Below are 13,388 nucleotides of genomic sequence, written 5' to 3'. Positions count from 1 at the left end.
CCCCGCAGTGCCGCGCTCTCCCCTCGGGGGTCCCCACCACGTCGGACCGGGGCGCGCAACGCGCCTGCGCCACCGCCGCAGCGCGTAGAACACTGCTGTAGAGCTCTACACGGCGCCGCCGGCGGGAACGGCAGCGCAGCGCTGACCAATGGGCGCTCGGCCGCCACTGAGGTCAGTTCCGCTGCCTGCCGCTGTGCTCCGCCGAGGTTGCGGCAGCGACGGGGGGCGCGGGTGCGCCCTCGCTGGGGTAAGTAGCGCAGGGCCGTGCGGCCGCCGAGCTGGGGGAGCGGGAGGAAGCGTGCGGCCGGAGACAAGGGGCGCGCGGCCGGCAGGGTTTTCCAGGCGCCACTGCGGGGGACAGCGCTTGTCTCGTTCTCCGAGCCAGGTAAGGCTTCACCAGCCCACCGCCGCCGGCCGCGCACCGAGCCACCGCCCCGCCTGCCCGCAGCGGGAGAACCGGGGCTCCCTGCGGCGAGCGTGGGCCGCGGCGTTGCTCAGTGCTGCCCCCTGCTGGCCGCCGCCGGCACTGCGCTGTAACGCGGGAGGAGCCGCCTCTCCGCCGCCAGCGGCGGCAGAGGGCGAACGTCTGCGCGGAGCGCGGAGGGTCCGCCGAGCGGCGCGCCGCCCCCGCCGGGCAGCGGCTCAGCACTGCCCCTTGGAGATACACCCTGAGCGGGGGCGGCCCCGCGTCCTTTGAGGGGCGGCAGCGCGGCTGCGTGGGTGGGCGAGCTGCCCAAAAAATGGGATTATTTTTTTGGTGTTCTCTGGCGGATGCTGCCGGCTCGCGGGCGCCATGAGGCAGCGGTGGAGGCGGCTGGACTGCAAGGCTGTTGTCTAGGCTTGGCGTCCTGGCTGCTCGTCCTGAAGAACAACAGCTTTCGGGTTAGTAGCCGTGTTACTGAGCAGACAGAGCGTTCTGCTCTGTGGATGTGTATGTTTAATGCTTTACAGTGTTCGGATGGAAGATTCTCTTAATTAAATCCTGTATTTAATTTTGTTGCTAGAGGATCTATCACAAAAATGTATGGCATTGGTCATTTAAGGCAATTTTCATATATAAAAGGACTTAGAATTCTTTTAAAAAATAGATCTGTGTTATCATGGAGGTAGTCTAAGTGCCTTGATGCACGCTTTTAATAAAAACAAGTCTTTTCTTTTTCAATTAAGAAGACTAATGGTATTCCATAGGGATTGCTAGTGTTCTATTCTGCATTGTTACTACAATGCAAGGCTTAGCGTTCTATTCTGTATTGTTACTACCATGCAAGGCTGTGGTCAAGGCCCTTTTTCCTGCAGATCCTTATGTAAGTGGCCAATTTGATCAGGAATTAAACACAACAATGAATTTTGTTATCTCAATGAGTGGAGGACTGGGCACGGAGGAATACATGCTTTCATGGAGCTCTTTAGCCCTTCCTCTGTTATTATCTGTGGTGCCATGTTTCCTTGCTTTGTTGCTTACAGGCCTTAAAGCTTGGAGCGAGGTAATGCAAATGCTACTCAATCCTTGGGATATACAGAAAGATTTTTAAAGAAATGGCTGTGAATTTTGTGAAATGGGGAAATGTGCAGCATAAATTTATAGGTTGATTGCATATTACGTGAGAAATTGTACTAGCGTTGTCTTGGGCACTGCCAAAAATACTACTTTCTGATATAGTGATTATACATCAGGGTGCTTTTCTTGCTGTACTGCAGTAAGACCATCAAGCAATTGGATTATATGCCAGAGTCTTGTATATGTCAGATACAGCTAGGTCTCTGGCCCAGAGCCTTAGAAAAGCAGACCTTGGTTTCAGTAGAGTACTGCATAATGCATTTAATATGTACTTGCCTTCTATAGATGCCTGCAATGTTAATTAGACAATTTTTTTTGCCTTCGCTTAGGAAAATAGTTACTTTTAGTCAATATTTTGCATAACTTCATATTGTAAGTGTTAAAAATTCTGAATGTAATTATTTTTTATGAACAGTGAAATAACTGTACATTTTATAATAAACGTGAGCTCTAAAAACCTGGTACATGGTCTTTGCTCTTCTCCGCTCCCTACATTGACACTCCTCATTCATTTTGATGGAAAAACTTCATGTGAATTTCAGATACAAAAAGCTCTGTGTCTGTGTGATCAGCTGTCATTTTGAAACTAAATGCTTTTTTTAAGAATTACAGATAAATATCTTTGGTGTATTTGAATCACTGGTTTTTAATACAGAATCAGTTATTTTGATTAGTGTAATATGTAATACATGAGTCAAGCACTTTAGAGCTTTCATAGGCATTAGGCCTAAGGCTGTGACTGATTATTACATGGTTGGGTCAGCAGGACAGTTAACTGCTTAACAGAGACAGCCAACCGATGCTAAATGGTCTGTATATGGCATAGTATACAACTGTGAAATGCCGATGAGATGGGTTTACATGGAGATTTAAGTTCTTCCATAGAGATTCACATATTGCACACTCTGTCTTCCTGATACAGTGATGCAGTGTCTTCCAATTCTTTATAAATCTTTCTTAAAATAAAATGACTTGCATGGGCTTTTTGGTACCAAAGCAGGCCTTGATTGTTGGGTGCAGGCTATGAGCTTAGTATGTGAGAAGTGTACGCTTTGCTGATGAAACCTGATTACATGTGATAAAAGCATATTGCTTGTCGCATCCATTTTGTTGATAGCAGTGTATACTTTGAGCACGTGCTCGACAGGAGCGAATAAGAAAGCTTAATTTATCTTCTTTCTGTTGTCTTTTTTTTATTCTCCAAAATTAAGATCTCTGGTATTTTGTAGGCATTTTCACAAACTCATTTTTCCAAATCCACTGTTGTAAAGACATTGATTGGAATTGATTTTTGACACTTTTAATATCTTTTGCTTTGTTCTTCATCGGTCCCATTCCTGCAGTAGCAATTCAGAATCCTTGTGGACTTTCAGATCTTATTTCAATGTTACCTTTGGTTTGGTCTGTGTGCTCTGGGTTTGGCTGTAACTTGAAGAATACAGTATGTATCATTTCATTAAATCTTCTGGAGCATGTCCATGCTAATACTTTTAATTACCTCAAAAAATTCTTCAGGGTAGTCCTTAGGCCTCTCCCCCTCAACCATTCTTACTGATACGAAGTGACCGGATGTTGGATTATTACGCCACTTTTCTGTGTGTATGTAGTTGGTTTCATTTCTCTGAAGTAACCAGAAAAGGCAAATAAATTTCAGCCTAGTAAAAAAGGCAAATTAATTTCACTTTAGTAAAACACATTTTACAGTATATTTTGGTTTAGTCAAAACAGCGATAAAATTGAGTGCTTTGCCTCCAGGCTTTCCTGAGTACTGAATAGTTAATAAGAAAAGATAGGTGGACAAAGCTGGGAAGACAACAGGGGATGTCATTTCAGCAGCAGCTGGTTATTCTGTTCTTTTTTCACCTTGTACCGGTTCTGGTTGAGATGAAGTTAAAGTTTTTCAGAGCAGTGTGTCTGATGCAGTGTTTTGAAGTTGTGGCTAAAACAACACTGATTATGTGCCAGTGTTTTGGCTGTTGTTGAACAGCGTTTGCATAACGTTAAGGCTTGCCCTTTTTCTCCTTGCAGCCCTCCCCCACCTCACAGTGAGTAAGTTAGGAGTGAGCGAGAGACTGGGAAGGCGCACTGCTGAGACAGCTGGCTAGGATCGGTCAGAGGGGCGGTCCGTACAATACGTCATGCTCTGCAGTAACAACTAGAAGTAAAGGATAGAGAAGGGGAGAGGGGGCTTGGCTTCCAAGGTGGTTGATGCTCGTAGACTGGCTGGGCATCGATTTGCTTGTGGTAGACTGTGAGTGATTTTCTTTACATTACTGCCTTCCCTACCCCCGGCCTCTTCCCTTTATTGAATGTCTTTGTCTTGATCCATGAGTTTTCTTGCTTTTGTCCACAAGTTTGCCCTCCTTCCTGCACAGGGAGGGGTGGGAAGTGAGCAAGCAGTTGTTTGGATCCTGGTTGGGTTTAACCCACCACACGTCTGAAATGCATTTGCAGTACTTAGCATTAAAAACCTGGTTTCTAACAACTCCATTAGAACAGTATTACAACATAGCATTTTTCACAGATCTGAATAAAAACTTAAGTTTAACGTTACACCCATTTGCTTTTGTCTGCAAATGTTGAGGTATTTGAGTTGGGAAAGATTTGAAAGATTGCTGGCTTGTTCTTCGAATTACCTCTATCAAATTCTTTTAGTTCCCCTCTTAGGTTTAGCAATCCAGATCTGCCTGGTCAGTTAAGGCACTTGTCAAGCATTTGTCAATATCTGTTACTTTCTTGTTCTTTAAGGGTAGTGGATCCTTTTTCATGTTGTCTTGTAAAGTGAAGTTTACAATGTTAATTAAAAAAAACCAACTTTTTTTTGTAATGTCTGTAGCATAAAGTGCTTTATGGTTATCTGTTGGTCAGTTGGTGTAGAGTGTAGTTTCAGTATGAGTAAGAAGTTACAGCAAAAAAAAAAAAAAAGCAATCTAATTTCACCCGTTCTTCCCAAATACAGTTTTAATTACTTTTTAAAGCTGTAGAAATCCTTGAAGCATTTTTGATCTGGGTGCAACACTAAAGCTTCTCGAGGGCTCGTAGCATCTTTGTCCTGAAATGAAGCAACGGATCTCCTGAACATAGACCTGCCATCAGTCTTTTATGTCAAAAGATTCCTCTCAAGTCTGAGAAGTGGTATTTGCAGGTGGGGAGCACAGTCCTTCCAAGATTATCAGAATCGTTTGTTTTATTTTCCTCTTTATGCCCTCTGTTATCCAGATTCTAACGTTATGAGCATTAGATTTGAAAACACACGCGCACACAACAAACTACACACAAAAAAAAACCCCTTCAGATCATGATCCAGTAATGTATTCTTTACTCATACCTGGGAAGCTGCCCTGTGTGATTTGTTTTTTACACGGGGATGTTACTGCAGGTGTCTGCATTGCAATGAAATGAAATTACTACAGTCCCAGGAACTTCCTACTGATGAGTTTTACAGCTTTGCAGCCATCCATCTGCTAGAGACTGAAAATATAATGATCTTGTCTCTAACCATTTTTCTAACTTCTTATTGTTGTTTGAGATTACTTCAATATACTTGCTTTTTGCAGAGTCCCATCTCTAGGGCAGCATTCTCACAGCAGTTAGGAATATTAGCAGATAGGGCACAGATAGATGTAAGAAAAACTTAATGGATCAGATGCTTACTCATTTTCAGGCACTGTAAAGATGTTTCATAGTATAAAGTTGTCATTCTGTCAGTATTACAGTAATAGGATGCTACTCCCAAATCAAATCTGTCTCCAGATAGACGTGGCGAGGAATTAGATTCCAGGAGCAGAAATGCCCATCTTCTGTAAGATGTATTAAAATGCAGCAGATGTGTGCAGCAATATGTCTGTAAGTGAGAAAGTTTGACTAAGAAAGGTATTGAATTGAGTTGTTCTTGCTGTGAGCTTTGGATTTTATCTGATATATGTCTCAAAAGCATACTTAATTTTTCTGTTTTCCAAGTATCAGTGGGCTTATAGTTCTGGCAAAAGCTGTTGAAGCAGGGATCTTGTTCATGTTAAATATAGCAAAGAAACAGTAAGAGTTCTAGAAGCTTTGGGGCCAAACATGCTGCGCAAGTTAACAGAGTGGTTTTACACTGATATTACTGTTTTACCTTTGCCTTCTGTTGCTTTGCTTATTTTATTTGATTGATACATCTTGTATTATCAGGTTGGAGTAAATTAGTTATATGGTTGTTGACATATTTAGAAGTGATTGTACTCTGTTACTAATAGAAGTGAAAGTAATTACTTTTTGCAGCTGCTGATTATTTTAACTTAATTATGTTGTTGTAACTTACTATTTTGAGAATATGTGAAGTAGAAAGAATAATACCAATGTTTCAGGTCCAGTCTTGCTAAAGAATTTCCATCTGTACTTCAGGAATTTTTATGTTATCTTAAAAATCCTTAATTTTAGAAACAATCTTATAGTTGTGTGTTTCTGGTAACCCTTGTGGTCACTTTAGTCTTACCTCCTGGGATTCACAAATGAGTGGTAACTGTAATGTTTTATAATGTCTTTTCTATACTGCCAGTATATTTTTGGATCAGATGCTTACTCATTTTCAAGCATTATAAAGGTATTTTGTTGTTTGAAGTTCTTAGTCTAGTAGTATTGTAGTAATTGGATGCTACTGTATGATCTCAGGTCTATGAGAGCTGTCCTTAAAACTGTCATTAACTGCATATGCTGTCCTTGACTGTAGATAGAGCTGAAAGCAAATTCTATTGCTGAGTTCTGTTACAAAGTGTCCTCCTTGTTAGGCTTAAATACATCTTAAATGTAAAGTTCTTTTACATGGAAGAGATAGCATACACTCTATAGGTTTTGATAAATATCGGATCATCTTGTGAATATATGAACACTGAATATGAACAAATACTAAAGGATTATTTAACTGATTATGTTTTGCTTAGAGTTAATTATTCTTTGTGCACAGTAGAAACAACTTAATGTATTAACAGATTTGCACACTGTAATTTGGCTATAGTTTGCTAATAGTTGACTAGTTCAATGATTAGTAAATCATAACTGACTTTCTTCTGCTCTCTATTCTTTAGTGCGGCAAGTTGATTGAATAAAATTAAGAACGTGGAGTATAATATGGATGTGAGTTCTTGATGACCATTTCTTCCAAAGAGCATATTTTGCGGATTGGTGGACTGAACGAGTAATTGATAAGCCACATACATCAGACTAAGATCAAGAAAACGTTCTGTTGCTGCTGTTTGACGAAGCTGGTGCAGATTTGCGTCTTCTGAAATGCAGTTGAAAAAAATGAGGGAAATTCTACCAAGATTGTACCCTGGCCAAGTTAATGATAAAAATAATTCCTTAACTACATCTCCAAAGCAATCATTTGAAGATAAATCAAATCCGTCAAATGGTGATGATGATCAGAACTACTGTTACCAAGGCACTGAGGCTGAGAATAATAAGCTGTCATTGATAAGCTGCATGAAATGCAGAAATATCCAGAAAATTTCGAAGCAAGATTTAGAAAAGCATAAGAAACTTGGGTGGGCTGAAGACAAAAACTTCATCTGCAAGATGTGCAGTCATATTACATCGCCTGCTTTCCATTTTGTCCCTGAAGGTGCCAATGCCATAGACTTTGAAAAACATGAGAAAACTTATCAGAGAAAAAAACAGAAAGCATTTAAAGTTAAAAACTTTTTGCCCGGTAAATACTACTGTGATAAATGTAGATTTTCAACGAAGGATCCTTTGCAGTATAAAAAGCATGTAAGTCAACATGAAGAAATTAAATTTATTTGTTCCTATTGTAATTATATATCTTACACCAAAGGTGAGTTCCAGAGACATTTGGTGAAGCACACTGGAACTTTTCCGTATCAGTGTGAATACTGTGATTATGGTGCTGTTAGGCATGACTATATAGTGAAACATACAAGAAGAGTGCATGAAGCGCCCAAAAAACGGCTGTCAAATACTGGCATAAAACGTCAGCAAAAGAAGTCTTGTCTACCAAGTCAGAGCACTTTATTTGAAAAGCAGAAATATGAAGAAATTACTTTTCAGAATGAACTTTCAAATTCGTCTTCAAATATCACTTGTGAGATTCCAGATAAAGCGACTAAAATAGTCTCTTCATCTCATGATATAGAATGTAGCATCAGTGCAGCTTCAATCCAGAATAAAACAATATTGGAGCCATCTGAAATAAGCATGTGTGAGAATCAGAGTGTAGAAGTTGAGGTTTATTCCCCCAAAATGGAGCCTTTACAACCTGGAATGCCTTTAACCGTAATTGCGCCATCTGAACTTGTAGTTCCTTCTAACTGTTTAGCTCAGATAGTAGAAATTAAAATAGTGAACGGAGCTCAACAGCTGGTTCTTAAACTTATTCCTATGAAAGAAGCAGCTTGCAGGCCTGTGAACTGTGCTGCGTTGGGACTTGAGAATCAAGGTACAGAGCGAACTGCAGAAGGAAAAAAACCATCTGTATCTTCAAATGAGTTACTAACCATGGAAGTGAATGTAGACAAGTTATCCAGTATTAGTAACCAGCTTAATTTAGACAGTAAGTATGACAAGAATTCTGACTACCTTTATTCATCTGATTCCCAGTACTCAGACTGTAACTCTGTATCAATTCAGAAAGAAGATTCATCAAAATTACGCCTTCATTTGGTGAAAGGTATTGATGTGCGTTCAGGTGTTATAGAACTTTGTTCTCAGTCTTTGGTGACTAATAGTACTGAAAAAAAATGTGATCTTAAATCACCCAAGCGGGAAGCGGATGGAAAAAATAACTTACATTATGATTTGTATTGTTATGAAGAAGGTGTGAATACATCTCGTCCAAAGACTGCCGCTGTTTCTGAAGATAAAAGTTCCAAGAACAATTCAGTAAAGACTACTCAGGGGAGCAAAAATTTCTACTCTTCTGCTGTCCTTAAACAAAAAGATGTTTTTCCACTAAAGAGGGATGACAAGGAATGTAGGAGTCCGATAGTCAACTCTGCAGAAACACCTTTAGCTGCTAAGGGTTTTGATAGAAAACCTGTTATATGTTCTGAAGCAGAAAAAAACTTTCATGTTACTAAAACTTCACCTTGGGAGGACATGACTTTTAGTTTTAGCAAAGTAAAGAAAGCTGAGACTGTAAGTCAAAAAAATAATCTTCTTCTGGAATCACTAGAACTACAGAAAATGGAGAATAAAAACAATCCTTTTGAGGGACCTGTTATTTCATCTGTATTTTCTCTTAGCTCTGGGGCTGCAAATGTTCCAGAGAGCATCAGATGGGATGATACGACACGCAATAAGAAGTCAACAACGTTGCTGTGTAGAAAAATTGCTCAGCTCATGTCTGCTGCTGAATCTAACATGAAATCTATGCCTTTGAGATGCCAAGCTTCTAGTAAAAAGATGCACTTCCCTCAGGAAAATTCAGCAAGCTGTGCCACTGGGTTGGAACAAGCTATGTCTTTCCCTCAAGTGCACGATGGAAGTAATGTAATTGGTAGTAATGAACACAGTAATGAGCAGCTACTTACATTTGCAAGAACATCTAAAAGCAGGGTGACTAAAAATTCCAATGTTGCTTCTCCAGTGTTTATCCCCAAAGGGACAGTGCTGAGAGTGCTCAATGCTGCTAGCAGTCAAAACTCCAGAGGAATAGAAAAGATGAGTGAAGCATCAGCTCCTTCTGCATATTGCAACGAGATGCTTCTGCCTCGTCCAGTTCCCGTCAGTGTTTCTGAGAAACTTAGCAGTAATTTGCCATGTTTGCCTAATCAGAGTGATCCACATACTCAATCCCGAAATATATCACTCAGGCAAAGACCAAAGCGAGAGATGAATGCTAAAACTAGTAGCAAGCGAACTGTTGTACCATATCAGAAAAATGGTGATGTAAGCAAGCAAAGCAAACACTATTCAAAAAGTCAACAAGGACCCAAAAATAAGGTAAAACAAGTGGGTTACAGGGAGCTTCCAAAGAGAAAAACAAGAACACAGTCGGAAACCAGTTCAGGTTCTGACATGTCGTATCTATTGACAGCAAGACGTCTTCGGCTTGTCCCTCTGAGAATGAATCAGTTGATTAAATGCCCTCGTCGTAACCAGCCAGTTGTGGTACTCAACCATCCTGATGTTGACACGCCAGAGATAATTAATGTAATGAAGACTATCAACAAGTATAAAGGTCATGTCCTGAAAGTAGTTCTGTCAGAAAGGACAAGTAGTTGTCTTGGTGTCAAACGTTACCGAAAGCGTCTTACTCTTCAGAATGCTGAGACAGGAAGCCAAGCAAAAAAGCAAAGTATGCTAAAAATGAAACTGAAAAAGACCCATAAAAACAACTACCAGGTGGTGGAAGCCTCACCAGCTGAACCACTTCAGTGTATGTTTAAGTGCTGGTTTTGTGGAAGAGTATATGCGGACCAAGAAGAATGGATAAGTCATGGACAGAGGCACTTGATAGAAGCAACCAAGGGTTGGGATGTTCTTTCGCTTCCAGTAACAAAGCATTAATTGAGAGACTAGTTTTGTCTGTTTGTTTTTAATTTTAATGAGTGCCGTTAATTTTCTTGGAAAGCAAGATAGGGAAAACTGCTTTACTTTGCAAAAGAAACTGTACCGTTAGCAAAGCAGAAAGGAGAGCAGAGTTATTAAGATATTGAAAAGCTTATACTGAGAGCTAAGCACTACTTTGCACTCCCATGTTTGAAGTTTTTATTGGAGGTCAGCTTCATCTCTTCCATAAGACAAATTTGAAAAGAATTTGCTATGCAAACATTTTTCTTGTTGCCATTATCTGTTCTAGGATACTGTGCTGTACCTGGTTTCTGCTGGGTCTGTACAAATAAAATCCTAGACTGTGATATCTGTCTAACATGGTTTAATTTGTTTTGTTACAGCATAGTGTTTGAGAGATAAGGCATACATGTAGTGAACAGCACCTTCAAATCCTCTGTGGGCTGCAAGTGTTTATCACAGTTTTTTGTGGCAATTCAGGCACAAAATATAGGAACTAAAACTTAAATTCAAGCACTCATTTTCAGTGGAAGAAAACCACTGACTTTAGAGGAATACAAGGGTGTAAATGAGAAATCTGTGAGATGAGAGTTACTCCCACTAGGTCAAATAGCACTAAAATGCTTATTTTTTTTCTAGTACTTAGTTTTTACCTAGCTTGTATTGCATAGATATGAGAAAAAGAGCACAACCATGCCAACCCTTTGTACTGCTTTTGCTGAGCAGGCAGGGTTGGTTGGAGGATGCATTGAACTTGGACTGAGAGGAGAGAGAAACTTTTCTGTGTGGTCTCAGACTTCAGAACTCTAATGCCGGATGTGTATTATAAGTTTGAACCGGAACTACTATTTTGAAACACTGGTAGTTCCTAGCTCTTCATTTTCACTGTTGGTGCATTTTTGTAAACAGTTTAACTAAGCTGGGAATATTTTTCTATATACTCTGGCGGATTATTCATTGTTTTGATAAAGTATGTATGGTATCTGTATTGAAATGTAAATATTTTAAGACTTCAAAGTACAACAAAGCTAAACAGTTAAAAGGTTGCTTTCCAATAATTTTGCAATACTGTTAAAATCGTTCAGAGACTTGGTGCTTTAAGTGAGACCTTCTTCATCAAACATTGGAAAATTTTGTATCATTTGTATCATAGACTAACGTATTCCACAGAACAAACTTCTTTTTCTCTGTTTTGTCAGTAATAATGAAAGGACAGTTCTCATTTTTGTATTCAAATGGAATTATATTTTTTTAGATGGGTACACTAGAGGGTTTTTTCACTTCATGTACTTTTATGCCAAACCTAACAGTACTATTTACATTTTTTATTCTGAAAATAGTTTCCATTTTAAAACTCTGGCATATCACATACAATAAATATTAGAACTGTTAACATAAGAAAAATATGGTTAAAATCCCTCCTTTGTTAAACTCTTTCAGTCCAGGTTACTGTCCGTATTAATTTTGTTTCTGTAGAAGCTACAAAATAAATGGCTTTGAATTTGCTTCTCAAGAGTTGTTGCTGGCAAAATAAGAACATTCTTTATGAAAGCTGTACTCTGTGTGTGTGGAAAAAATGTTGCTGCTCAGCATTATAAACTAGGTGGTTTAAGTATATTAATAGTGTGTGTCTTTAGTAAGCAAGTTTGCTGTTTTGGTGAGCATCTACAAAGCTTTGTGTGTCTCTGACATCGTCTGCTGTCTAAATTGTTAAGCTGTTCATTTTTATCGTGGGTTTAATTTAGAAAATATATTTTTCCTTTAATGTAAAATCCTTTCGTAAGTTAAATTGTATGGTGACTATAAAAGTCTGAAAGCAGATTATGTCATGCCTCTTTTCCTTTTTGAGTTCTGCCAAACTCAGCAGAACTCCAATGGTTAGATAGTGTCATGTCAAAATAGTTTCCTTCGAGTTTAATAGTCTCAGTGGTTTGAGAGAAGTGATTACAATGAATGTTCTTTTGTGTTATGATACAGCATGGAGAAATGAAGAGGTTGCAAGGAGAACAACAACTAACTGCTCAAATTCATTCAGTGCTAGTTTGTGCCATTGCACAGTACATCATAAGTTGGGTTGGAATCTCATGGTCTGGGCTTTAATGTTTTAATTCTTCCAGTTACCCAGAAAAGTGAGAAGAGATGCTCACTGATGCTTACAGACAGTCCTAAGGCTTTCCTTTCACATTCATAGCAAAACTTAAATTGTATGAATAAATATTGCATTTTTTTCTGGAAAAATACTTCACCATTTCATCTGCTTTGATACGCTCTGGAATATTTTTAGGTGAGTTTGAAACTTTTCTACTGTTTCTGCTGATGGTTTTTATCTGTATCCTTGGATGTGGTAAGACTTCGAAGGGGCTGTTTGTGTAATTGTCCTAATGGTCCTGCGTGTGTTTGAACATTCAAATGTGGAATACAAGTACTTGCTGCTTAAGCTAAAGGTTATGTGATAGTTAAGCAATAGAACTTTTATCATTAAAGGTGTCCTTAGGATTTGCTCCAATACTTATGAGCATCAACTGACGCCCATTGATTTCAGTGGCTGCCGAGCAGGGATTTTTATTGTGCAGATACACACGTGAACAGAATTAAAGTGTTAAACAGTGAATACTCAAATAGTGTTTTATGTGTATTTTTAAAGAAAGAATAAATTTTTTTGATACAGAATGTTTTATTAGGTGTTGCTACTGAATGAGCTTCAGTGACATTCAAGTAAACAAGACTGAATTTGATTTTCATCTTGTGTTAGGTACAATGCAAGATAAGCAAATTGCTCAACCATTGTCAGAGTATCAGGAGTCAGTCTCTTCGTGCTTTTCTGTGAGTTAATACAGTGACATGTACTTTACCTATAACCTCAATTTTGATACATCCACTAGATAAAAACATACTGCAGGAATTTAAAAGTGGATCTATAATCCAAGTTGGAGAGAAGATTTTAGTGGAACATACAGAGATCTTCATAATACGGGGAGCTGATCACTCAAAGGTTAACCTGGCTTTTTACACATTTAAATAATTGTTCTATTTATATTTATTCAAAAGTTGGTGATGTTAAGGTAGGATACATCTTGTGCAGCCTTAATGGATGTGTAAGGTAGCACTGTACTCTCTGGATTCCTGTTTTATCCTTTCCATCGATGAGTGTGATGGGAACATATTTGTAGAAGTCAATTATATCTTTCACAGAATTAAATTTCTGGGGGAAAAATTAAAAAATGAAATCAGTGGTTGAAAAATTTAAGTGATAAATATATTTGTCTATAAAATCAAAGTAATTGCAAATGACAGTGTTAGAAATAGGCAATATTTAGAATAA

The 13,388-nt window shown here is 39.1% G+C and overlaps 2 protein-coding genes across 5 annotated transcripts in view; one reads left to right on the top strand and one right to left on the bottom strand.

The window, feature by feature from the left end:
• Positions 1-200: 200 nt before the first annotated feature.
• Positions 201-11,890, top strand: ZNF518B (zinc finger protein 518B). Of its 3 annotated transcripts, none has more exons than XM_420787.8 (2): positions 201-247; positions 6,622-11,890. In XM_420787.8, the coding sequence occupies exon 2, from the start codon at positions 6,824-6,826 to the stop codon at positions 10,061-10,063; it is 3,240 nt and encodes a 1,079-aa protein (XP_420787.3). In that variant the 5' UTR covers positions 201-247; positions 6,622-6,823; the 3' UTR covers positions 10,064-11,890. The 3 variants fall into 3 exon arrangements, with proteins under 3 accessions (XP_420787.3, XP_004936222.2, XP_004936221.2); XM_004936165.4 differs by having other exon boundaries at positions 201-385; XM_004936164.5 differs by lacking the exon at positions 201-247 and adding an exon at positions 571-882.
• A 1,195-nt stretch (positions 11,891-13,085) lies between these two features.
• CLNK (cytokine dependent hematopoietic cell linker) overlaps positions 13,086-13,388 on the bottom strand; it is a 56,013-nt gene continuing 55,710 nt past the window's right edge. For both annotated transcript variants that reach the window (XM_040699481.2, XM_015285811.4), the window contains one exon: positions 13,086-13,268. In XM_040699481.2, the coding sequence (XP_040555415.1) occupies positions 13,104-13,268 (165 nt within the window). In that variant the 3' untranslated portion in view covers positions 13,086-13,103. The remainder of the gene's footprint in view (positions 13,269-13,388) is intronic.

Source organism: Gallus gallus, chromosome 4 (genome assembly GCF_016699485.2).
Source record: "Gallus gallus isolate bGalGal1 chromosome 4, bGalGal1.mat.broiler.GRCg7b, whole genome shotgun sequence".
Lineage (NCBI taxonomy): Eukaryota > Metazoa > Chordata > Aves > Galliformes > Phasianidae > Gallus > Gallus gallus.
Note: the sequence above shows the minus strand (reverse complement) of the source record. Positions and strands in the feature narration are given on the sequence as shown.